Source organism: Aythya ferina (genome assembly GCF_964211825.1).
Source record: "Aythya ferina genome assembly, chromosome: 1".
Taxonomy (NCBI): Eukaryota; Metazoa; Chordata; class Aves; order Anseriformes; family Anatidae; genus Aythya; species Aythya ferina.
The window spans coordinates 13856530-13884468 of record NC_140296.1 but is presented as its reverse complement, the minus strand read 5'-3'; the positions used below and the strand labels follow the sequence as shown (position 1 = coordinate 13884468).

The 27939-nt window shown below is 33.2% G+C and overlaps 1 protein-coding gene across 5 annotated transcripts in view; it reads right to left on the bottom strand.

The window, feature by feature from the left end:
- CNTN5 (contactin 5) overlaps positions 1 to 27939 on the bottom strand; it is a gene marked incomplete at its 3' end in the record, with an annotated part of 695558 nt that overhangs the window by 159131 nt on the left and 508488 nt on the right. For all 5 annotated transcript variants that reach the window (XM_084491417.1, XM_084491418.1, XM_084491419.1 and 2 more), the window contains 2 exons: positions 16151 to 16354; positions 443 to 545 (listed from right to left, as the gene is read on the bottom strand). In XM_084491417.1, coding sequence (XP_084347543.1) covers positions 443 to 545; positions 16151 to 16354 — 307 coding nt within the window. The remainder of the gene's footprint in view (positions 1 to 442; positions 546 to 16150; positions 16355 to 27939) is intronic.

Genomic DNA, 27939 nt, shown 5'->3' with positions numbered 1-27939 from the left:
TGTTAGAAAGGTTAGACCTTTGTGCTCTTATGTTCATAATATTTCTACAAAAATAATGCAGTTGGAAAAGAAAAAAAAAAAGCAAAAAAAGCTACTTATCCTATTTATTCTCCAATTAATTTTGGCGGATGATAATGGAATTTATTTATTAAAAATTATCACAGTTAATAAATAGGTGAACGTGATAAAATTTTCACTGACTAACTTTTTTTATTTGTGAGAACACTGCTTTTCATTTTGATGGAGTCTTTTAACTTAACTGAATTACTGTCCACGTAAATGGTTGGGCAGGGAATTCTTAAGTGGCTACTTAGTCAATTGGTTACTTTGAGTATGCGGTAAGTACTGTGTGAAAATGAAATCCAGCAAAATAATGAAGCCACAAATTAGGCATGTCACATCTTAGACAATGATGTCTAATTATAAAAGAATCTGGACTTACTTGCCAAGTGCAAAACACTCCATCTTAACGGTAGTTCCTTTTGCTGCTGTAACTGTGTAAGGAAAATGAACTTCAATTTTTGGTTCATATTCCCCCATCACACCTGGAAAATAAGGAACGTTTAAAATATGAAATATCACCACTCTTCCATACATGAGATTATCACAGAACATTGCTTTTTAAACCTGCCCAGCAGTAAAGCTAGTAACTGATGGAGATAGCCTTAGTTCATCTGATTTGCTCTACTCAGATCCAGTACATATTTTAAAATGCTCTTCAGGGCTACCAGCAGCACTACAGCAAGTTTAAGAAAAAAAAATATTTCTCAAGCACAGGTCCATATTTACATTTTGAAAGATTTAAGAAGGATTAAATTTTTCCTAGACCAAATATTTATTTATCAGTGCAGTGACAATTATAATAAGAAATACACATATGTTCTGTTCAACTGAGGACCTTCCAAGATCAGCAAGAAAAACTCAACATTTGTGTGCACAGATGCAAATACAGATATGTAGAAACACAAAAAGTTCAGTTATTTAGTTATTTAATTTTCAACAGTCCTTTTAATATGGAAAATGATTAATTTAATCAAGACAACATGCTTGGTACACAATAAGAAAAACATTCAGGGATGTGGAAAATATAAACAATGCCATCAACAGCGTTATGAAGAATTTGCTGTGGAGTGATTGACAGTTTGGAGAACTGCAAGAGTTTAGAAAATTAGAAATGAGTGGGGGAAGGAGGCAGGTTATGTAAGGTGAGATGAGAAGGTTTTTATTTGATGTCTTAGAGAGTAAATATCACGGGAGGAAAAGAATATATGATGCCAACAACTCTGTTCTGTTAGACACGTCGGGCTATTGGGGTAAGCAATACTCAGCTGCTACATTAAAGAAAGCGTGTATTATTCAGATGATGAAAAATGAATAGGATCTGAGCTGTGGATACACTGGCAGCAAGACAAATCTAGTCTAAATCTAAAAAAATCAATCAAGATTCTCCAGATAATTCCAGAGTCAGTGACTAAGACTTAAAGAGAAAAAGAACGGAGAAGAGATATCTTATGCAAGAGAAAATAAAGAAATAAGTAGGAACATGGAAGTAAGGGAATATAAGATTTACAGCTGAGAGAACACCAGCATGCAGAGACAGAAAGAAAATCAACCTATAAATTGCGGGAATAAAAAATCATATATATAAAAGGCTGAACGGTAAACAGCTTTGCCTTTTTTCATAGAAAAAATAAATTGTTTATTTCGGGATGAGAATGTATACACATCTAAACATACATGTCTTTAGGGGCTAAAGTTTAGTGAGAAAATCTAAATGTGTCAAATCAAAAGAATGTTATTCTGTAAATAATGTGTCTGTATGTAGCAGTATATTTCTTTAAAAAAAAATCATAACTATGCAAGTAATATATATATTAACAATTGTAACATGTGCGACCTATTTTTCCTCAAATCATGACCAAATCAATGTTTTGACATTGTTTCATGAACTCCTTGAGAAATACTGACTGAAATACCGACCCTTGAATGAAAAGGCACATTCTGAAACAGTTCACAGAATCACAGAATTTTCTAGGTTGGAAGAGACCTCAAGGTTATCGAGTCCAACCTCCAACCTAACGCTAACAGTCCCCACTAAACCATATCCCTAAGCTCTACATCTAAACGTCTTTTGAAGACTTCCAAGGATGGTGACTCAACCACTTCCCTGGGCAGCCTGTTCCAGTGCCTCACAACCCTTTCAGTGAAGAAGTTCTTCCTAACATCTAGCCTAAAACTCCCCTGGCTCAACTTAAACCCATTCCCCCTCGTCCTGTCACCAGGCACGTGGGAGAACAGGCCAACCCCCACCTCGCTACAGCCTCCCTTGAGGTACCTAAAAAGAGCGATAAGGTCGCCCCTGAGCCTCCTCTTCTCCAGGCTGAACAAGCCCAGCTCCCTCAGCCACTCCTCGTAGGACTTGTTCTATCATTTAAGCTTAAAAGGTTTTGCTTTTTTCTTTTGCAGGAAAAAAAAAAAAAATAAAAAAAAATTAATCTTTGTGTCCTGGGTATTCAAATAGTTAGGACATCACCCGAATTTAGTCAATTAACATTTTCCCTAGCCTAAATTGAAATCATTCCTAGTCTAATCTGTCATAAAAGAATGTCCCCAGTGGCTCATACTATGTTGATAAATTTCATAATTTAATTATGCTCCTTGTGACTTCTTTTACTGTTTCCTGACTTTGTGAGTACACTTATGAACACCAGTTTCTGATTCATCTCATTTGAGTCATTTGTGAATTTATAAGATATTTGTCATATTCCCTGTTAGTTGTGTCTTTTACAGACTGAAAAATTCAGTCTTGAATTTTATTTTAAAAATATTATTTTTTAATAAAAAGATTATTAATCCTTCCTCACACAGAATCTTTAGTAAACTTGAAATCATTCCTAGAGACCATGTTATGACATTTCAAATTACCTGCTACTTTGAGATGGGAGGTGAAAACAACATGCCGATATGGAAGCTGTGGATCTTTATATCACAGATTTTTCTTTTTTTGTTTGTTGTGTTAAAACAAGTCCATAGGAGGGCCATGAAGATGATCAGGGAGCTGGAGCACCTCTCCCATAAAGACAGGCTAAGGGAATTGGGGATGTTCATCCTGGAGAAGAGAAGGCTCCAGGGAGAGGTGGTCCCTTACAGTGGACTTCTAGTATCTAAAAGGGGCCTACAAGAAAGCAGGAGAGGGACTCTGTCAGGGATTGTAGAGATAGGACAAAAACTAATGGTTTTAAACTAAAAGAAGGTAGATTTAGATTAGACAAAAGTTCTTTATTGTGAGGGTGGTGAGGCCTTGTCACATATTCCCAAGTGAAGCTGTGGATGCCCCATCCCTTGGAAGTGTTCAAGGCCATGTTGAATGGGGCTTTGAGCAACCTGGTCTAGTAGGAGGTGTCCCTGCCCATGGCTTAGGGTTAGAATTAGGTGACTTTTAAGGTCTTTTCCAACCCAAACCATTAGCTGATTCTCCTATTCACCGATACATATTGTCCCTGACTCTTCAGGAACGTATTATAGAAATTGAGGTTGTATACTAATCTCCCTCTTTAAAAGCCATGTTCGTGGTATATGGATATATGGTAAGATTACCGTATGGTTATGTGATACACAGGATCATACCTACTGGTATTATTTAACATCTTTGTTGGTGACATGAACAGTTGGATTGTGTGCACCCTCAGCAAATTTGCCGATGACACCAAGCTGAGCAGCATGGTCACATGCTGGAGGGAAGAGGTACCTGGATAGGTTTGAGAGGTGAGCTCATGACAACTTCATGAGGTTCAACAAGGCCAACCGCAAGGTCCTGCACCTGGGTCAGTGGAATCCTGAGCACAAACACAGTCTAGGTGATGACTGAGAGAAGACCTGAGGAGAAGGACATGGGGGAGGAGAAAGACTATTGGAAGATGAGAAACTCAGCACGAGCTGACAACGTACAATTGCAACACAAAAAGCCAAACGTATCCTGGGCTGCTTCAAAAGAAGCATGGCTAGCATGTCAAGGAGCATCTCCATTCTAATGAGATTCCACATTGAGTACTGCTTTGAGTTGCAGGGCCCTCAATATAAGAAAGACACTGATCTGTTTGAGTGGGTCCAGAGGGGGGCACAAACATGATCAGAGGGCAGGAGAACCTCTGCTATGAAGAAAGGCTGAGAAACTTGGGTTCATTTAGCCTAAAAAACAAGAAGACTCTGGGGAAACAACAACCTTCCATTACTTAAAGGAAGCCTACAGGAAAGGTGTGGAGAGACACTTTGCCAGGGGGTGTAATCATTGGTCAAGAGGAAACAGTTTTAAACTAAGAGGGTAAGTTTAGATTGGGTATAAGGAAGGAATTCTTCACTCAGAGGGTGGTGTCACTGGAACAGGTTGCCCAGGGAAGCAATGGATGCCCCATCCCTAGAAATGTTAAGGGCCAGATTGGCTGGGGCTTTGAGCAACCTGGTCTAGTAGGAGGTGTTCCTGTCTATGGCAGGGGGGTTGGAAGTAGATAATCTTTAAACTCTCTTCCAACTCAAACCATTTTATGATTCTATGATTCTACTAATTGCATTTTTAATGTATTTTCTGTCAAGACATTTCCTATAAAATTCAGGCTTACTTACTCCTTGGATACTTCTAAAGTCCTATTTAAAAAAATGCATTTTATTTCATTGAATCATAATGTTTCTACCTGCCCATCCTCTAAATGTGAAGCCAAGCAAAGGAAAATGGTGATTCCTGGTTCCTTTAAAACTACCATATGTGTTTAGTCATGGTGATTTATTATTATTTGTAATGTCTATATTTCATGTAAAATTTCTTCTGTTGAAACTTCAGTTATGGAAACCTCAAGGTCTTTTGTAAACACTGTTGAAAATAATTCATTTAGCATGAATAATATAGCCTTATACTCTTTTAAAGGAGTTTCCTCAGTTCCCTTTAAGCCTCTGCCACTCTGCCAACTGTTAACTGTACAGACTCACTCAGATGTTTTATGCTTTGATTATTTTTTTTTAAATTGTGCTTTAATGTAAGACTATTCTTTAAAACAATTTTGTTAAATTATCATTTGGAATTAAATATTTGCCTTTTTTATCCTTGAAAAATTCATCTTAAAATAGAATTAAATTATTCATGCCCTTAAAATAATACAATGCTTATGAGCACATCTAAAGGACAGTATTATGTTTCAGTTCTTATGTTTTTAATGTAACTCCCTTTAGTAGGTACAATCTATACAACTATTGAATGCTCTTTGCAAATCATGTCATCATTTCATATTCCTAATGAAATGATCTGCTAATATTTTGTACCACATACTGTTCTTCTGGGTTATTGTTACATTAGCAAGCAATATGCCTGCAGCAACTGGCAAAAGAATGCAGAAAAACTACTAAGTGATTGCATGGTGTCCCCATGTTATCAATGCTCCTTGTGAAAATTAGGAAACAAAAGTTTATTATTGCAAAGGGATATTTTTCATCTTATGATCAAAGTTTCATCTTATTTCAAAGAACTTATGATCTTTGAGACCAAGGAGGCCATTACATTTGCATAGACTTTAAGGGAATAATCAAGGCCTTACCTTCCCATGTTACATTATAATTGCTTTGCTATGACTGGTGTACCTCCAGGCTCTTGAACTTTCCCAATTTCTGTTTTGGTCACTATCAGTCAGTAATAGCAAAATAACCCTCATGTGCTTTTTCTCAAGATTTTTGTTCATTTGCATCAGGCATTAAAAAGAACCCGAACTTTCAAGAAATATTGAGGTCTTGAGCTATGTACATTAGAATCAATCTCTCAGACGTACACATGACTCTCTTTCATTGTTTGGTTAAGGCCATAAAAAATTCCGTTTGAAATTTTTTTATTTCCAGTTATCAAGCATGAAATAAATAAAACTGATCAGCAGAATAAAAACATAATATATGATTTTCAAAATCCTAACAAATCACAGAGATCACATGGTCTGAGCACAACAGAGGAACAGGGAGCTGTTCTCATGTTCCCATGTCTGCCTTCCCATGAAAACACCTCCTTTGTGACAATCTTCCATTTCTTGCCTTCCCAGAAGTGACCTCAGTGATTCATTCTTCCTTAGATTGGATAGTTTACAAGTAAATCTTATCCCTGGTCTTCATTTGGAGACAAGTCATCTTCCCTGGCATTTTCCAGTCTCCAGGTTTCTGCCTTGTCAGTGTGCATGGGAATGAGAGCACTCTATATTGCTGTCCAGCCAGGGTCTTTCCTGGCCAGATGAGTTTGGACTGGAACACTAATGATCTTTCTATTATATCTATATTATCTATTATATCTACAATTACTGAAAAGACACCAATTTAAAGAACTGAACATATTCCTGTACTAAGCACAGCTTGATCTTGCTAAAATGAATGGTGTGTTAAGTCACACAGTCAGAAATGGAGCTTAATATTTATAGAAGAGATGACTTTCCTATACCCTCTTTCAGATATGTTTTACAATGATGCAATGATCACAGAGCAATTTTTATATATTCTCCAACTAACATAAGGAAAACTAATATAATGAAAAATCTAAAAACAAACAAACAACAACAACAACAAAACATAAATCGAGTTGAATTTAATTTAATAATGCTCTGCCTCTTCTTTTTGTCTGCCAGTCCATGACTTAGAAGCTTAAATAAAGAGTGTAGAAAAATTGTGAGTCTAAACTGTATCTACACAAGTACACTTTTCGTCTTCATGGGGAAAAAATCAAACTGCTGAGAAATCATCACATCACCTTACCTCAGATGTGTAGAGGCTAATGCTTCTATTCCATTAATCTTCCAGGTACTAACTACACTCTTGAAACTCCCAGAACATACGCTTCTATAATGGCTCCTTAAATGCTTTCAGCTAAAATGATTTGGGCTTGTTTCAAACTCCTTAAGTAATAGCTCTTTAACTTACTTCAGAAACTTATTTTGAATGGAGCAGGTTACAGGGGACACTTGAATAAACGACTAATAAACTTTTAAGGTGGTAGAAAGAAAAGAATATAAGAATATAATGTCGAGTGCTAGGGAGAAAATGAAACCCAAAGAACTCCTATACTCAGGAGAAAGATTAGGGACAGATTTATACTTACTTACTTACATTATTTTGCTAGCAAAAAATACAAACTCCAGAATTCAGTGATTAAGAGTATTTACCTGAGAGGTTTGGATGAGATACCTGATCTTAGTCAAACGATGTAGGAATGTTAATCTGTGTCCCTTACAGCTGAAATAGCACTTTAATCACAAAACTATTGTTATTCTTAGTTGTTTGGGTGTTCCTGGCAATTTCTGGTAAACTTCCCGAGGAATCTCTAAGAATTTTCTAATAATTTCACAGGTCAAAAAATGTGTTTCTTAACACATGGTAATTCTGATCTATTGGGTGAATCTTGATTCAAAACCAAGATTTTGATTAAGAAACTGCTGCAGCAATGCTCAGGTATGATTTCTTGTCCTATCAATAATCTCCTATTAATAATGTGATGCATTGTAGTATTTTTTTTGACAAAGGAATATTTAGCAAATTCCCTGAAGATCTGTACTTTTAAATGTCTCCATATATTTATCTGGGAAAGAAAGCTTTGAATACGGTCATTTACACTGACAATAAAATCATAGTATAAACTGAATTAATTCAAATATAATGATGATACCCATCCATTACATCCTGACTGCAGTGGAATTTTTCAGTGCATTGTGAAGAATTTATTGACTCACCTACCATTGATCTTATTCTAAATACTGCACCTGCAGTAAACCTCTAAAAATTTACTGTGGGAATGGTTGTTTTATGATAATTATCCACAACATTCTTTCCATTAGAGATTTTTCTTGATCTCTTTTGAAAAGTCCTAAATTTTTTTTTATGTGAAATTCTGTTCTGCAATGCACTAAACACTAATGTACCTACGTTTCTGTACATTTCTCCAAGAGAAAGTCCCATCAGATATCACAGGACAGAAAGAAGCCTTTATTAGAATCTGTCCAAATAACAAAGGAAGTTCAATAACTCAGCATCTGGGATTTAGTAATTCAGTCTACATTTGGGAGCTAAGATGTTCATATATATCTAATTATGGGGTTATACATGTATACATAGAAGAAGATCAAATTTAATAAAAAAAAAAAAAAGTTTAAGTAAAGCTTAAACAAAACTTTACTATTCCCACTTTAAAGTCTTTACAGTCCATTTCAATTCTCCAGCAGCTACCCTCTGAACTCTGTCTAGAAAGCCCTTTACAGAAATAAGATTTCTGATTGTTCAACCTGGAGAAGAGGAGGATTAGAGGCAACCTTATCACACTCTACAGGTACCTTAAAGGAGGCTGTAGCAAGGTGGGGGTTGGTCTGTTCTCCCACATGCCTGGTGACAGGATGAGGGGGAATGGGGTAAAGTTGTGCCGGGGAGGTTGAGGTTGGATATTAGGAAGAACTTCTTTACCAGAAGGGTTGTCAGGCATGGAATGGACTGTCCAGGGAAGCGGTTGAGTCGCCATCACTGGAGGTCTTTAAAAGATGTTTAGATGAAGACCTTAGTGATATGGTTTAGTGGGGGACTTGTTAGTATTAGGTCAGAGGCTGGACTAAGTGATCTTGGAGGTCTCTTCCAAGCTAGATGATTCTGTGATTCTGTGATCATGAAACACATAAAAAAACTAGTTATTTTACTCTTGTGTCATACATATATCAGAGATTTCTGTCTCTCTTAAAGAGAGAATACAACTGAGAACAGTTTATTTTCAATACAAATGGATGTGTTATGACTAAGAGAAAGGACACTGGAGCCAGTGAGAAGCAAGGACACTAAGGACACAAAATCAATAAGGTAAACACAGAAAAAGCACTGAGGAGGATATTGATACTTTCCAGTTCCAAACAAAATGTCAAAGTTTCTAATTTACAGTTTAGCCGTGGGAGATTTCTGTTTATGTGTGTTTGAAATATCAAGCACTAACAATGACTAACAAAGATCTTTTAACAAAGTCTTTTCTTTCTTCTCCTCTGTATATGAAAGTCTTTATTAAGTCAGAACTTAGACTTCAACCCATCAACTTTCTTATGTATATGTAAGATAGCATCTAAGCTGTCCTGCTAAACCCAGCACAGTTGGAGCTGGATGAAATCAAATTTTGTCTTCTGGACATTCAGAGATGAGGGAGGGCATCTTGTATATAACATTCCCATACAAAGATTTGTGCATATGTAGACGTATGAAAACTTGAAAACCTGAACATTTACATTGAACATGTGCAAGAATGTTTCTTAGCAGCCACACACACCAAGAAAAAACAGGACTCCATTCCACCAGACAATGTGTTTTCTTGCATGAGTCCTAAGAATGGAAGTCAACAGGAAGCCAAAAGTATCACTGCTATTTTTCTATTCCATTTCATTTTTATCAGGGAGGAGATTGGGAGACTGTGCTGAACTTGGCATAAGAAATATGTTGCAGATTTTTTTTTTTAATTTATGTATTTTTTTCCCAGACATCTCTGGCCAATATTTATTTTTTCTTCTTTCCAATTGCCTGCTATTCACAGAATCACAGAATCGCAGAATCATCTAGGTTGAAAGAGACCTCCAAGATCACCTAGTCCAACCTCTGACCTAACACTAACAAGTCCTCCACCAAACCATATCGCTAAGCTACATCTAAATGTCTTTTAAAGACCTCCAGGGATAGTGACTCAACCATTCATCCAGGTCAGTCTCACAAAACGTATTCAGAAACATTTGCAACTATTAAGATTATATTTATAATCAATTTGCACAAATTTTAATTTAGTCACTGTTAATTAAAATATTGTCCATACACTTCAGAATGAAATCTTAATAAAAACAGTTCCGTGTAACATAATCACAGAATCAAAGAAATGTAGGGGTTGGAAGGGACCTCGAAAGATCATCGGGTCCAACAACCCTGCCAAAACAGGTTCCTCAGAGCAGGCTGCCCAGGTAGGCGTCCAGACAGGCCTTGAATATCTCCAGAGAAGGAGACTCCACAACCTCCCTAGGCAGCCTGTTCCAATGCTCAGTCACCCTCACCTTGAAGAAGTTCTTTCGCAGTGCAGAACTTCCTGTGCTATAACTTGCAGCCATTGCCCCTTGTCCTATCCTCACAAACCACTGAGAAGAGGTTGGCTACATCCTTCTGTCCCCCACCCCTCAGATATTTATATACACTGAGGAGATCCCCTCTCAGTCTTCTCTTCTCCAGGCTGAACAGACCCAGGTCTTTCAGCCTTTCTTCATAGGGAAGATGCTCCAGGTCCCATATCACCTTTGTGGCCCTCCGCTGGACTCTTTCCAGGAGATCCCTGTCTTTCTTGTACCGGGGAGCCCAGAACTGGACACAGTACTGCAGGTGAGGCCTGACCAGGGCAGAGTAGTGGGAGAGGATCACCTCCCTTGACCTGCTGGCCACTCTCCTTTTAATGCACGCCAGGATCCCATTAGCCCTCTTGGCCACAAGGGTACAGTGCTAGTTCATGGTCAACCTGTCGTCCACCAGGACCCCCAGGTCCTTCTCCTCAGAGCTCCTCTTCAGCAGGTTGTCCCCCAGCCTTTACTGATACTTCGGGTAATTCCTAATCCTGAGTTGAATTGAGAGGAACATTTATTTCTCCAGTTCATTTATTTTATGTCTTTGACTTTACTATGCATTTGGATCAGTTAACTCTTTCATTTATTTAATAGTTTCATAAGTCATCAGGAGGAGAAGCAAAACAAAACTACATGACTACAGAAAGCGTGCAAGATGGTACAAGTCTAGAATCTTAAATTATGTTAGCTAATTAAAAACAACAGCTTCTTTTCCAGTAGACAAAGTTGCTACAAAGTAGTGGGAAAACTTAGCAATTAAAACTCCTTGAATGAAGTTACCGTAACAGAGCTCAAAGAAAACTAAACACAAAGCAAACTTTTTCACAATCTAAGAGTTTTTGTTCTGTATTGAACACTGGGACCTAATCTTTTCCCCTGTTGCTCCTGAGATGTTACCCAGTTTCAGCACATTTATATTGTCAAAAGAGCATCCCAGCATATTTTCTCTCTGATTTTTATTTATTTATTTATTTTTTAGACCAAATCTTTTGCAAAGAGCATCTTTGAATTTCTGCATTTCTTTGATAATGTGATTGAGCCATGCTACAATCAATATAAAACTCTCTGAAAAGAGTTATAAAACTTCCCCCCTACTTACAGATTTTCACTTACAGTTTTAGGTGGAAGGACCACTGGTAGGCTGTAACTAATGTGAACTCTGCATTGAAAGACATAATTCCCTTATGCTACTATTTGTATGTCCTTGTTTTCTTTTTGTATTAAAGAAAAGGTTTTTTTGTTTGTTTGTTTTTTAATGCTATGACTTCCTTCCTATTTTTTTTGACAGCCTTGTAGCAAGATCTAGATACAAGAACCAGAGTGAAACAGATAAGAATATGGTTCTTCAAAATGTTTGTTTCCCATGAAGTATATATAAATATATTTTTCATTAGAGAAAAACAGAGATTGAGTGAAGTCTTTTATTTTCAGTTACACAATGACTCACCGTAAAAATAACTCACTACAATTTTAGGGGAGAAACAGGAGTAGTGAACAGATTATTTTACCAACCTTACCCTGGAAAGGGGGAGTATAAAATTCCCATATTATACTTTGATGTGTCTGTCAGTCTTATCATTGTCTCTGTATCCCTGGAGTTCAAATGGGCTTTTACCAGAGAATTTGGATCTGCTTGAAAAACAAACAAAGTGGGATCCTTTCAAGTTCAAGTTCAGTCCTGTAGTATTATGAGGAGTTCCCAAAATTCCCTCACAGTCTTGCACTTCTTTTAGAGATTTTCCCATTCAAATATAAGCTATATTCCAAGAATATTCTTAGAATATTCCAAGTTGGTGGTAAAGACTCAGGAGGATCACTGACTTAAAATGGAACCCTCCTAAAATTCAATCAGTTCTCTTTAATGTTTTTAAAACTGATTTGGATGCAGGACTCAAATGCTAACTCAGTATGTTTGCAGATAATACTAATAACATATTCAAATAACATATTCTAGAGTTCAACCTGAATAAGCACACTCAGAACCCATTCCATCACCGAAAAGCAGAGATGAGTATCCTTAATACCTAGATATCCATACTATCAAGACTAATAACTACATGATGAAAATCAATAGAATTAGGACTGACATGATTCAGTTCATGTAGTTCAGTTCATGTAGTTCAGTTCATTCAGTATAATGACATGGAAAAAATTGTGAAGGCTAATCTCTGCATTCAATTATATCACAATATGTCTGGTCAGGTACACCAACCTCAGCTGAGCTAAACTAAACTAACTTGCTGTAATGGAACACAGTAGAAAGTGTCCTCTGATGTTTGAGACTGTACAGGTTTTCTTTCTTTCTGGAAATTCCACTCTGGCAAAAACACTAGGCAATATACACGGAGATAAAATGAAGAACTACTTAATTCTCTCCTGTACAGTAATAATGTTAAAGTTAACATCTTTTCAAGATAAATTAAAAAAAAAAAAAAAAAGAATTAAAAAGTGTGAATTTCAAATATGTGCTTTATGCTATCAAATGTTATGTTTTATACCACCTAGGTTTCTATTTCTTAAATTTGAGGAAGTTTTCTGTTATTTTTATTAATCAAAATACTTTACTACTCTCAGTCAGCACTCATGCCTACAAGGATCCATGTTAGCACCCTGTTTATTATTTGTTAAGTGTTATTAAATAATTCCTCAAAGTTTCTAATGCATTATAAAAGCAGTTAGTGAAACGATTTTTTTTTTTCCTGGTAAAAGTTTTTTATCTCCTCAGATAGTTTTAGAGTGTTTTTATAACCCAGCTTGAAGTGAAATTGCATTGTATGAAATGACTGATTGTCAAGGACATCTGAACAAATAAGGTATTCATTTTATTCAGAATCCATTGAAGGATTTCTTGATGTTTTTATTTAATTTGCTTCATATCGAGGAGCTAACTTCCCCTTTGAGACACATCATGAAAGAAATAAAAGATTAATAAAAGCCAAGGAAGTTCCTACATTCTTGCAGAGTTTGACAGAAAGCCTTAATATTATTCTGTTTCTTCCTCATAGATAAATAGGAACCAGTGTTATAATTGGATTGTTTTTGTAACAGGATGTCCATTCCCTTGGGTACATGTACTGTTTATACCTATACTGTAATCTATTAAAAAAGAAACCAACCAACCAACAAACAAACAAACAAAAAACACAACATAAGAACAATGACAAATATATCAAGTATTAGATTTTTGAGTAAATGAATGCATATGTCCAGAGAATAGAGAACATAAAATTTGTTTTATTTATATAGCACCATTTGTAAATGCTGTTTAAAAGCACAAGCTCTTCCTTTGGTTTCTGACAAATGAGTTGACTGAGTAGGATTATGCCAGGTGGGATGCCAATCATTAGAAATCAGAAAGCTGTATGTTTTTTTTTGTACTTAAGTGAATATTTGAAAAGTTGAAAGTGATATCTAAAAGCTCAAAAATATAAGGCATATTCAAAATTACAAAACAGTACTCAGAAACATAACTGTAAGAAAATGTTCAGGTACGTGGATATTTGTTTTAAAACTCATTCTATTTTCTCACTTACTTAAATATGGGCTTGTTTATAAGAGCTCCCTCCTCTCCACAAACAAGTAATTTTCTGTAAGTCTAATAAGCATCTCTTTTCATGGCAGAGGGGTGATCTAAAACTAGATGATCTCTAGGGTTCTTTCCAAATCAATGCATTTTATGATTCATCAGTTTTATTATACCATATTTTGGAGTATATTATATATACATATACAAAATTCTGACATCCACCTTTAATATTTTAAAATAAACAATTAATATAACCTAAAACAATCTATATCGAAAGGAAAAAGCATAGTATTGCTATTTGAGTATTTTAATTGTGGTCCCATGTAGTTTTTAAAAGGTTATTATTATTGCTTTCAGTGAAAGAAGTAGAACAAGGCAGAAGTTTTAAATAATGAGACCCAGTTGCTAAACCATAACATTTTCCTTAATGTTTTTTCAAGATAGGATTATGAAAACTACAAGGATAGGTAGAAAATTCCATTCTCTTCACTAAAAATATTCCCCAGTCATGCAGAAAAGTAAATGCAATTTACTAAGAAATATTAAAGAACTCCGTTGAAACAATAGAGAGTTTTCAAAAATCCCAACAGATAAAAATGAAGTCATGGGAGGCTGGTAGAAATTCATACATGGGAAAGAATGAATTGGGAAATTGTTCCGGAAAGCCATGAAACACACATTTTCTTGAGGCTAATATACATATATACTACCCATTTGACATTTAAGGAAATTTTCACTGTTTTCCTTCACAGATTTTGTGTCATAGCTCAGTTATGTAGACTGCTGCCTTTATCCTTATTTACTCTCTCCACACCTTCTATTGTGTGCCCATATTATGTTATGGATAATCAATCACAGGATCATAGAACTGTTAGATTTGTTGAATCTGTTGAAATGCTGCACACAAATGAAACCTAATAAGAGCATGTAAAAATGTAATAAATAAACAACAGAGCAAGATATAAATAATAAATATGGTAATACAATTCTTTTTGTGTCAAAATTTAAACTCATTAAAACATATATTTTCTTCTGTTTTCAAAGAGCTAATATTGAAAAGAACAGGTCTGCTTTTTTTCATTTGGTAAAACTAAACATCTCAAATACAATGATTAGCATAAGTATTACACCAGAACTACAAAAAAAAAAAAAAAAAAAATAGGAAATTATACTGTAAAGCCCACAGCTTTTTGTTGTAGAGACTACATGCTCTACAGACAGACATTTCAACCTAGTTACAATGAATAAAGATTAAATTAATTCCATTCTAATCTGTGAACATGTTTTTTTATTTACTCTGTTAAACTAAATTGTCAATGTTAAAGTCTAGTCTTTGTAATGCTTCTGCAGGGATAGTCTTAGTGCTAGATTAAGTTATAAGCAGAACTAAAGCCTCAGAGTCTCTCTCTCTGTCTCTCTCTCTCTCTGATTTATGTAAATATTAATTCATATTTGCTAAATTGCTGAAATTAATTTCCGAAGAACTAGAAAGTATCATTAAGTGTGGAACATCCTGAAAAAATAAAAATATAGATATTCATAGAACCACTAATTATTAATCTCAAAAATAACATTATTTTGATGGAAAACAAAACCAAAAAGGAATTATAAAATAAAAATACTAATCTTTTAGTTGTAAAAAAAGCAAAAAATACCTGTCTGTATAGATAGCTATTCTAACAGAATTGCAGATACATATATTTTTTATTGAAATGTCATACTGCTCCATAAGAAATATTATTGGAAAGTGTTTTCTTTTAATTTTTGGAAATGACTAAGATATCTCAGCTCGTAAGCTAGTTTTTGAAAATAATATTTAGGTACTTAATTACAGAAAAAATACTGTAGTGATATGCCTTGATGAAATTCAAAAGCACCTGGGTAGCTAACTATATTTGTAATCAAAGCAATTGTGGTGGTCTTAGTGGTTCTTAATCACTTCAGTGAATTGGAGCCTAGAAATGTAATAGGTCTTCAGAACAACATCAGGTTTTAAGTGTTAGGGTCTCTGTTCAGTTTTCTAACTGCCCTGTGACAGCTGAGAGGCATCAATGTATATCTTCAGGCATCCAGCTGGCCTGTAAGGGTACAGGTTTCCTGTATGTTCTGTGTGATATTTGCTAGTCTCCTGTGGATGTTTCAGATGTCTAACAGCATCTCAGTGTGGCAGTAGCCACATTCATTTGGCAACTGAATGGAGTCTTAAAGAAACAGACATTACTGAGAAAAGAGATTTGCTTCTCTCTGACAGTGACAGAGCCCTAGAATAGCAAAAAGAAATCTTCTAAACAAAATAATTCAGGAGTGTCAGGTTGCATCTCAGTCTCTGGAGGTCTAAATAGTCCCACCACCAGAAGACTATCTGCATGGACACAATTCCTATGCTGACTGCAGCAGTAAATGCATGTATAGATTGAAAAAATAAAATAAAATCATGTTTTTTAAATTACTGAGTATTTTGATTCCATGTGGTACCTGGAAATAATACCTTTCTTACCATCATTTCTCAGTGTCAGAGGTGTAGGAGGACTCAAAACTCTGGCATTTGTCACCGTGTTTTTTACCAGACATATATAGCTGCCAACATCAGATGTTTGCACCTTGGAGATGTAGAGATTGCCTGTCTCCTGAGAGATGAAGCGTCTGCTATCTTCTGTCACAAAAGATGGGAATTCATTAAATACCCAGCTGTAGATGATCTCTAAAAGAAAACAGAAAAATAAGAGAAAGCTATTAAGAAAACAATACTAAATAATATTGTTAATGGATACCTTCAAGAAATGTTCATTAACTTTATTTAAATAAATAAAAATAAAATAAAATAAAAAATTAAAATAAATAAAATGAAATAAAATAAATAAAATAATTAAAAAAAAAACTTTAAAAAAAATACTTGCTTTAGAACAGAAGTTATTTTTTTTTTTTTTTTCTCTCTTTCAAATTTTGGAAATGAAATAAGCCATAAGTGACAAATTATTCAACAGTCCTAAACAGGTTCTCTGGGAGGGAAAAATTAGTTCAGAAAAAATAATTAAATTATTCAACAGACTCAGAAATTAACTGTAAAATATTGAATAATTCCCTTTTCTATTTTGTGGGGTCATTAAAGAAATAAAACATTCTTTTCTCTACCTGTTTAAATTTTCAGTGAACTACAAGATGCTTCCTATAGAGCTAGCAATGATTTTTTTATGTGCACACATAAACAGTTTTTATTCTGAATACATCTTAAAATATATATATAAAAAATTAACCAACAGATTCTAATAGGTTTTCAACCTACTTTGCAGGTATTATTACTCCACTACACTTACTCTTCTATATCTGTTTATTTGAAGATATCTCAGAACTCTTTCTATATGCAGCTTAAGTCCCTAGAATCAATCATTAATTCCTTAAACCAAAGCTATCAAGCACTTTACCACAACATGACTAATCAAGGCATAATCAAAGAGATTTATTTATTTTATTTTATTTTATTTTATTTTATTTTATTTTATTTTATTTTATTTTATTTTATTTTATTTTATTTTATTTTATTTTATTTTATTTTATTTTAAAGTGTAATCTGCCGTGGTTATCATTTTTATCCTGGGAATCATTCTTTGCACACCCAAAAAGTATATACTTTTCCCTTTATTTGGTTGAGAAAAAATATTCTGTATGTAATTATATCATGATGTATTACAAATCTAGATGCATTAATGTCTTTGTATTAGAAGTATCAATAAAGTTAATGAGGTTCTGGTTTAGCTGTTGCAGGGAATTATTCATGTGGAATTCTACAAATTAGACTTTAAAGCCTTAACGTTAGGTATACTTTTTAACGTGTTGTTCTCTTCTGTTTCCACTTTATCTTACACTGTTTCATTTTGTCTTTACACTGAAACAAATGTTCTTCACTACTTACACATCAGCTATAAGGTAACTTCTTCTGTAATCTTCCCCTATGACAGTTTTTAAAAATCTGACTCAAGAATTAGAAAAGCCAAGGCTAGTTCAGGTATATCAATCCCTTCCTACTTTTCCTAGATGGATACTGCTCCATTGGTATAGTTATCCAGAAAAGGAAAGAATCAAAGTGAGAGGAAACACCTAAAAATTTCTGTACTTTTTTTTTTTTTCTTTTTTTTTTTTTTTTCTTTTTTTTTTTTTTTTTTTTTTCCAATTATAAGATAGGAACTGGGGTATCTATTTATGGTACAAGAAATACACTAACTCTAACTGATCTGTCCTTCCTGTCCGTATGTTGTACCACTCCCTGATGTGGTCAGAAAGGAATGGAATGACGAACAGTTTTCAGCCAATATAAGCCAATAATGTAAGCAGTCAGGTAGTGATTTATAGATGAGGGATGTTCTGGATTAATTTTGCAGAAGTTCAATCCACTTATGTGAGAAGAAAATTTTCTCATGACAAATTGATAGGATCAGTACAAAAATGCTATGTTAAAGGACTAAACATAGTCATCACACAGAGGGGGAAGATTTTTGCAAAACTGAGAATTAAGTTGACTTTCTGCTTAAAATCCTTTTTCAGATATAATTGCAATTCTGAGCAGACCCTGAGGAATTTCAGAGAGCTCTCTGAATGCTCAAAATCTCCTTCATCTTCTGCTATGTTTCAGGCAAAATACTAATTAACCCAAAATATTTCTTTCTGAAAATGTCATTGCCACCATGAAGTCTTATCTGGCAGAAATGATTTAGGATAGTATGAAATTCTATGATGAACATATGAGTTCAAGGAAAATGCATAGATTTTAATTGAAGACACCTGTTACCAATTCTAGTGAAAACCAATCAGTCTCAATAATTGCTCTGGCTTAAAAGTAGTTCAGACCAAATGTAAAGTAGTCATCATTGTGAGTTCATTGTCAGTTCATGTAGAAAAGAATTTACTTTATTTGTACCCTAAAAACACACAATTAATTATTCAGTAATTTATTAAAACTACTGCTAATGTATGGATTTCAGGCAATGAAGTTTTGTATCTCTAATGAAATGAAATACTTAGTCTTTGCTGGTTCTGAGTCTGGAGGGATACTGTTATTTTGGTAACTTCCAAATGATTTTTGCTCTTAAAAATTGAGTGATGGATGAGTTATGACAGGGTAGTGAGAAAAAAGCAATAAAGCTTCTGTGAAATCTAAAACTCAAAATGTTTTTTTTTATTAAATATTTCTATTTATTAAATATTAATTATTTTATTATTAAAATGTTATTAAATTATTAAATTTAATATTAAATTTATTTAATTATTAAATATTTCTATTTATTAAATGTTATTAAATATTTCTATTTATTTACTTATTTATTTTTCCTTCTTGCTACAAAAACCCAATACACAGAGAAACTCTGAAATTTCCAGCTGATGTTATGCAGAACAGTCAGAAACAACCATGGTTGGCTAGGGATCTGGGATCTCAACAGTTCTTAGCTGACATAGATAGATGGATGATCTTGTAGAAGTGATGTTACAAAAGGGTGTTAGGAGAACTACTACTATTATGGGAAAATGGGTGTATCTTGACATTGATCCATTTTACAAATCTCTGACTCTTCGAAATTCCAAGACGATGGAGGACAAAACACACGCTGATTTTCATACTCTTGGACTCTGACTGTTTCTGGTTTATATACCAACAAAATTAAAATTTTGGGTTCTTAAATCACAGGATTACTAATGCAGGCTCCCCAGGCAGAAGATTAATTTGCTTTTTCATTTGATTTTTTTTTTTTTTTCTGACAGTATCATGCATAAGTGAATACCCTAGTAATTGCATTTACAAATAACTAACAAAGAGATGATGAAGAATCAACAGTTTAAAACATTGCTGTCTATTTTTTAAGTCTGTTATTCATAATACACATACGTAAAAAAGAATTCTAGAACAGTAGATAGTAACGTATCACAACTCCCACAGCTGCTCATCACAGGAGTATGTATAAATTACAAGAGAGACCTTGCTTTAAATATCACCTGATATACCACTCTTACAAAATGGCAAACTGATGAGTGAATTTCAGACCAAGATTCCTATGACCAAGTAGAAGATACTAGTTCTATTTGTACACAGGTCACTGCAGTTTTTAGTTTAAAAAAAAAAAAAAAAAAAAAAGTAAAAGGTTTTTAGAACTTCAATCCTGTATCTTAGTGCAACAGTTTAGGTTGTAAGATTTTAGAACCAGTGTTGTTTGGTTAGGCATAGAGTGCAACCTTTCATTGCATTAACTTTTGAATAGGGCATTAAATCCCACAGATGCATCACTCCTGACAGGTAAATAATTGTGAGTTTGAAGAAATTTTGAAGCTTAAATTAAGTGCTGCCAAAACCTTAATAAACCAAACTACAACTGTAAAATGAAGAAGTAATGACTTTAGAGATAAACCATCTGAAGTCATCTCTTTTTGAGAAAAAAAAAAAAAAAAAAAAAGTGAAGTAAGACTGAGTAGACGTTTTCTTCATGTTGTACTTACTTTGATTTCAATAGAGAAAAAAAGTTCAGGTGAAAATAGGAAACTATGAATACTGCTGTACACAGAAGCAGATAGTATTTTTAAATAATATGTGCTGAGCATATTTTTTATTTTTACAGCCATATGTTTTATATTTAATATGACACTTATGCCAAAATCACAAAGATGATGCAGAGACCTTCCTAGAAATTACAGTTGAATGCCAACACAAAAGAAACTTGTTTATATACTATTTTTCAACACAGGGAATAAAAAGCAAACAAACAAACAAAAAACAGAGAAATTATGAATTTTGAATAGAGGCAGTTGTAAATTGGTATTCTTCTGTGGCATGGGCTTGAGGAATCTTCTGCTGCCAGGTTCCAAAGTCTTCCAAATGCCCAACTTGTTTCTCTTTTATTAAGGAGTTTTTAGTGAGCTATGTAGGTGAAAATTTGGGTCACTTGGTGATAAAGTACTGAGAAGAGCACATCTATCTCCTGCCAAAAAAAATTTATGGTGAGAAATTTTGTTTACTATCATTTCTTAAACGATTTAGTAGATCTATTTCTCTGTTTCACAATACTAATTTCTAATCTGTCACAATGTTACATATTTCTCGTAATGGATGATGCTGGAGTACTGGCATAGCATTTTTGTTAGCACTATATGATGTTTTTGGAGATATCATTCTGATGCAGTAAATGTTAGTACTATGGTAATGCAAAAGTTTTTTTGTCAGTGAGGATCAGTATTAAGTATTTTAACCAGAGCTCTGGTGGAGGCATTCAGATATCACCAAATATTCACTCCTATGTTTGTTAATGCCTGATTGTTTCCCATGTTTGTTTCAAGGCTTTTCTCCTCAGAAATTGCTTCTTTTCTCCTTTAAACATGTAGTTTCTGGACACAAGTGGTATTTCAAGTGGCATGTGAGTCACCATTGAAACTCCTTCAGAGTGCCTAGAACCTAAAGGTTCATATAGTCCATATTAATAATGCAATATTAATAAATGCAATGTTAAATATTGCATTTTAAATAAAGCATGCACACACATTCCACAATTGCACTTTTGTGGAATTACGGTATTTGCAAAATAAAGAAGTCTATTTTGTGTCTTCTTATTGTGATGCAGTGAGATATACTAGTCCATCTTCTCCAGTATCCTGTTGGGAAAATATATTTATCTGCCTCTGTTTTAGGGTTTCCTATGATTGCTCCAATTCCACAAGATGGCAGTACCCGATGGTACTAAATGGTACTGACGCCTGATGACAGCCAAAATCTGAAGTAATCTGGGAATTTTAGCAACTCTGATGAAGTTCCTTCTTCTCTCTCTCTCTCTCTTCCACTTTATTAAAACAAACACACAAACAAAAACAGACCACCACCACCAACAAAAAGACAAACTAGCAACAAATTCACTCCAGATTAGGGTATGAATTTACTATGCATAACTGTAAACCATCAAATTTACTTGATAGCTTTGCTTTATCATTCAGAAATATTCAGTTCAAATTAAATAAATAATCAGAAAAAAAAAAAGTCTAAATCTCCCCTGCTGAAAATACAAAACCTTATTTTATCTCAAGCCCAGTTTTAACTTTTATCATCACACTTGATGTTTGGATATTCTGTCTACCAAGCACTGAATAAGGGTGTAATATGTTGCATTTTCTAATGATAGAGTACATTTCACATTTCAGTGAAAATGTGAAAGGCTTTCTGTAGCTAAGATGAATGATAATAATGGGTTGTTCCTTCAGCGTCCCACTACAACCAGATAAATAATTTTGGTGCATTTCTTTGTGCTGCTGTGACTTATTATCAGTGCTCATTAATCCTCCAAGAAAATATTTAATGAAGGTAATTTATTTGTTGCATTGTAATGTACCCACATAGGGCAAATAGATGTTGTCTATTTATCAGCTAGCAATGGAACTGCTCCTTTTCTGCTCTGGGGGCTCAGTATCTACTGCTCACTTACCTGAAACACAACTCTACCGATCACATATTTATCTTTGTTCAGTTTTAATTACGGTGATAAATCTTCAAATATTTTTTTTAATCACTTACAGAGATAGTAATTAAAATACGTTGGAATAGGTAAGTGTAGTGTTAAGACTGATCTTGTACTGGATGTTACCAATATTATATTAACATTTCTAGTGTATGCAGTCAGTATAGTCATTTTTGCATTTGACATATATGAAATGCAGCCAGTCATTGAAATGTGTAAATACTTTTATGTATGCTCTTTAAAGAGACCACATTACATATAACAAAAAAAAAAAAAGTTTTCTCAGAAATTTTAATAGATTATTACGTGTACCTGTTTGTCATTGATATGAGTCTCATATTTAAAAAAATATTTCATGCTATAAATAATAAAAAAGTAGGAATCAAAAAGATCTCAAGAATATATGTCCTTCAGGTTTTTCCCTTTCCCTGAGGCACATTTCCTTAAAAATGTGTGTAGAGTTATATTCCTAAATTAAGAGCTTCAGAATAGCCTATTTCATAGCTCAGTTAATGATTGTAAAGTTTTCCTTTACATTCAGATGTATTTTATTTATTTATTTATTTATTTTCAATAGTTATTGCTTTTTCAAATTATCATATTGAGAGTATCAGAAACGTTTTGTTGCTAACCTATATTAAGATTTACAATTACAATAATAGACTGATACTCCTCTGGTCTGTATAAAGCTTTTGTCTTCAAGGCTAGATCAAGCAAATCTCTTTAAATTTTTTTTAGAAATCACGGTTTTGAATCATCTACCTATTTTTATTGTTATCATTTCTTCTGCTTATTTACAACTTATTATGTAGGACCCAAAACTGGACATGGTACTCTCATGTACTGAGACATTAACAGTGTTGATAAATGGAATAATAGTCTCACATACTTTGTAGATAATACACTTACTATATCCTGGAATTGAGGCATACAATTATCCATTCAATTAGGTATTCAATTATCTATAGTAGCACAATTTGTTTAATTTTAATTTAATAATTGTTTAATCACTTATTTCCATTTATTCTATATTTATGTTTGATTTTTTGGTAAGTTTCGTACTTTGCATTTTGCTGAATTTTATGTTACTTAGTTCAGGCCACTTCTCCAATTTACTAATGATTTTGTATTCCTCTTCTGTCCTCTGCAGTGATTGCAATCTCTTGGACCTAGGAGTAATTCAAAATACTAAATATACCTTTCTTTACATTAGGCCATTCACACTTTCAAAGATAAAAAATAATTTAAATGTGATATGATTTGTTCATTAACATATCCATAAAGGCTGTCTCTTAATAACGATTTATTATCTTATTGCTTGCAAGTAGCAAGCAATAATTCAATTGAATGCCACAGTAAATTTGAAGAACTCAAGCTCAGCCAGCTATAATTTATGGACCATCCTTTATTTTAAATAATAATCATAATAAAATATAATTATTACATTTTTATTTATTTATTTATTTAAAAATATATTTATAATATATAACATATTTTTATATATAATGTGTATATTTATATAAAATGTATTCATATAATAATAATAGTAATAATAGTAATAATAGTAATAATAGTAATAATAGTAATAATAGTAATAATAGTAATAATAATAATAATAATAATAATAATAATAATAATAATAATAATAAAAGCTTTTCTTCCCATAGTTTGAGATAATTTTTGAGATGTTATATTCTCAGTAAGATTTTCATGTAAAGATATGTTTAGACATGCTCTCATTTCAGAATGTAGAGCTATTTTATCAAAATATACATTTTTCTTATTTAAATAGAGAAAATATAAAAGTAATATAATTTTATGGATAACAGCTGATGGTGAAAATATATATATTTAGGCTTACATTAACTTTATTAAAGAAGAAAAACACTGGGAAGAGATTTCTCTGACAAACAAGACAAATAAATTACAAATAAATTTTTAAAATATTCCAAGAGAAAATAAAAGCATTCCTGCTATAGGTCTGCTATTGAAACTCATATATTATTAGGTAAGAGTGGAAAACAATGCTTATGTAGAAAAATCCTAACTGCACCGTTTACATGTATGTTTTACATTTTCTAATATACTGTTATTTTGGAGAAAAGCAAGGAAAAAAAGGGGGGAGGGATGGATGATAAAAATAAATAAATAAATAAATAAATAAATAAATAGACTAAATAAGTAGTAACAAAGAACTTAGAATATAAGATTTATCAATGAAGTCTTTAAAATCAATACCAGTGTTTCTATAGAACTATTGGAACAATAGTAATTTCCAAAGTCAAGAATAAGGGATAAATTCGTTCTAGCATTAAAAAAAAAAAAAAAAAAAAAGTTAATCTGGAAAACCCACATCATTATAAAGTCATTAGCTTCAGTCTTAGATGAAATAATTGAATGATTGATATCAGAATTGATTGATATCAACTTATTAAAAAGTATGATATAGTTAATGACATTGGATGAAAATAAATCTATTCAAACTAACTCAGTTTATTTTTATTATTCTTTCTATGGAAAAAGACAGCAAAGCTTCTGTAATACACCTAGAACTCATGTTTGTAAAAGTATGCTTTGTATAAAAAGAATTGGAAGAACCTTCCTATTAACTTGTTGTATATTGAAAAGAATAAAAACTTACTTTAATACATGATCAAAAGGGACAGTTCCCATCTTGTTCTGGGATCCTTGATTTTTTACTGATGAACATTTTAATGGCTAAAAACAAACCAGTGCAGTTGTAATCATTGATCTACAGGAGATATAAAACTTGTCAGAGACCAATGTGCAGGACAAGTCACTGGTAAATCTGATTTGGATAGCTTATTATTATTAAAACTTTATTTATTTATTTATTTTTAAATGATGGAAATTTGTTGAATACACAACACCTCAATTTGATAAGCTCTTAATGAATAAGTTCAAATGAAAAAGAATTAATAATTTGTTCCAAATTCCTTTAGTAAAGTCAGTAACCAATGACTAACTAATTATTGTTCTCATATGAAAAGTGTGCCATTGGAAAATTCTGAGGAAATTGCTTAATGCTCAGGAAGACACATTATTCTATAGAATACATGTATTACATACATATTTTTTTTCTCTGGCAAAATATCCAACAGAGTTTAAGTAACATTGTTTCCTCTCCTTTTTTCTCATTCCCACTTTTGCACTCTGATCATGCTCTGATATTAGAGTTTTACAGAATCATAGATTCACAAAATGATTTAGTCTGGAATAGACCTTTGGATGTCATATTGTCCAATTACCCTGCTTATATTATAATATATATATATTATAATATATATAATATATATATATATTATTTATCTCAAATAAAAAATAACTCAAAGTGCAGATGAAGAGGAGGATACAAATCACATTACTAAACTACTCTAGAATGCCAATAACACTGTTCAACCATGTTGTACAAATAAATCACTACAAATAACCTCAGCAACAATCAATCATTTAAAATTTAACAATGTAGAGACTGTTACTCTTACCTGTTGTTACATATAGACAATACATAGCTGAGTCTCAGTGCATGTCATTCTGCACTGCTGGAAACCCAGGAACTGTTGCCATCCATTTTATACTTGTCACATTATTATTTAGAAATAATATATAGCCTTCTGTTGCCTTACTTGCAGCTTAGGGCAGTGTCTCATGATTATAATCTCTCTTCCTCATCTCTTTACCATTAGCACTCAAAGTGACACCTGATATGTCACATTATATGTATGCATTTTATTTATATGTATCACTTGGAGAAAGAAGATACTTTTCCAAATCTTTCTGGTTGTTGTTGTTATTCTAATAGAGATAGCATTACTAAAGTACTGTAAATGACAGGCAATTCTGCTTCTTCCTGTGTTGAATATATGTGTAGTTTTCAGAACTCCAGTTATGTTTTCCAAAGCCCCTTTCCTTTCCCTAATATCTCCCCTAAAACATATTTATTTCAGAATTCATATGCTGAACCAACGAAATTTGATCTAAAATTGATCACTTGAAAATTTGAAGATATCTTCTCAAAGTTCATGGTTATAATGTTTTTAAGTTATATTCAGCCACCTAAACCAAGTTTAACAAACATAACATCTGGAATGGGAAACTGCTTCAGAAAATTTACCTTAGGTGTTCATGCTTACACAAAATCAGAGGACAAAAGCAGAGTGAGTCAGAGGTACTAAGCATCACTCATCTGCAGATGAGTACCTTCCTGTTTGCATTAAGCAGAAAAGTAAAGCAATACTGGCTTATTTCTTACTAATCTTTGTTTGTTTGTTTGTTTTTGTTTGTTTGTTTGTTGTTGTTCACAAAAATGTGTAAAATACCTAATTCTTTCAGTTGCATCAGTGGATTATATTGCCAGGGATTATATTCAATATGTATCTCAGGGAGTAAAATTAGGAAGCGTATAAATAAGTAGCATTCATACATTGATTCACAGACCACCAACTCTGAGAGGCCAGTGGAAGTGGTACATATGTCATTTTTCTAAACACACGTCTACATGGATCATTTTCATAAGCACATGTAAGTGCTTTTCACTGACCTTTTTTGACTGCAGTAAACAGAAAATGAATGGATGCAACTTCTGGTAATTTGCAACATCTATCAAAAAAGGCCTTCAGAATAAATAAACCTGAGTCTCAGCCTATCCATCACCTTAGCACTGTCCCAGATTCCTTTCATCTGATCTGGAGAAAGTAGACAGAGTCAAATCCTGTTAACTATCTAACACTTCCGAACAGCATCACTGAAATGGAAAAGTTTTATACCAGGCCATTGCCTGACAACAGTGATCTCAGAAGTAAGGATCCTGGTGTTTCAGCTTTCTCTCACAGCCCTTCATCTTACCATGGAGTTGGATTGACTGATCTCAAGTCCTAAAGGACCTTGTGGTTCTTCAGAAAAAGCCAAACTGAGACAAACAATTCATCGATATTATCTTTCTTTCCATTCTTTCTTTCCTATTACTGATTTTTTATCCCTGTGGTCTCCACTGGAAAACTTTTTTAATTATTAAACAAGAAAAGTGTCATGAAAATTAACGCTTCAATAAACCAATAAATGAAGTGAAATTTTCCAGTTACATATTCTCTGCTGTAGGATAATAGCATCAACACAACAGGAAGTGTATTAGCTGGCTAATTAAGTCATCAGTGATGATTTTAACAATATTGAAACATAGCATGAGACCAGAGGAGATAGAAATGGACAAGCAAATTATCACAATTGATGGCATCAGAAAAGATGTCATTGTGATTGGAAAGAAGACACCATTCCACTGTTACTGCTCTGAAAAACATATTTTGTTGTCAGAAAGTAAGGATGCATACTGGTTTGGTTTAGCTGTAACCATTCAGATTTCAGTCTGAAAGCCATGACATTAGGCTTATATCCATTCAGTCATTTTCTTCTTGATAAATCCAAACAATTGTCTTTAACATAATTATTATTTAAGTTATAATTACCTTCAGTTGTATTTGTATTGGGCAGGTAAAAGAGCATAAACACATCCAGATATATGTTTCTAAACAATTTCTAAACAATTTATAGTTTCACTTTGTAAAGGAAAAAATAAAAATATCCAAAATAGATTTTTTTTTTCCATACCATTCCTTTTATCTGGAACAGTCTTCCTGAACTTATTAAATATATGAAAATATGTCTCATTAAGAACTGCATTACCTCTAATGATTTTATGATTGACTTTCATATCAAACATATAAAATAAGGAATAACTGACATACTATTGAAAGAATTCATATCAGAACTTACTCCTTTGGTCAAGACT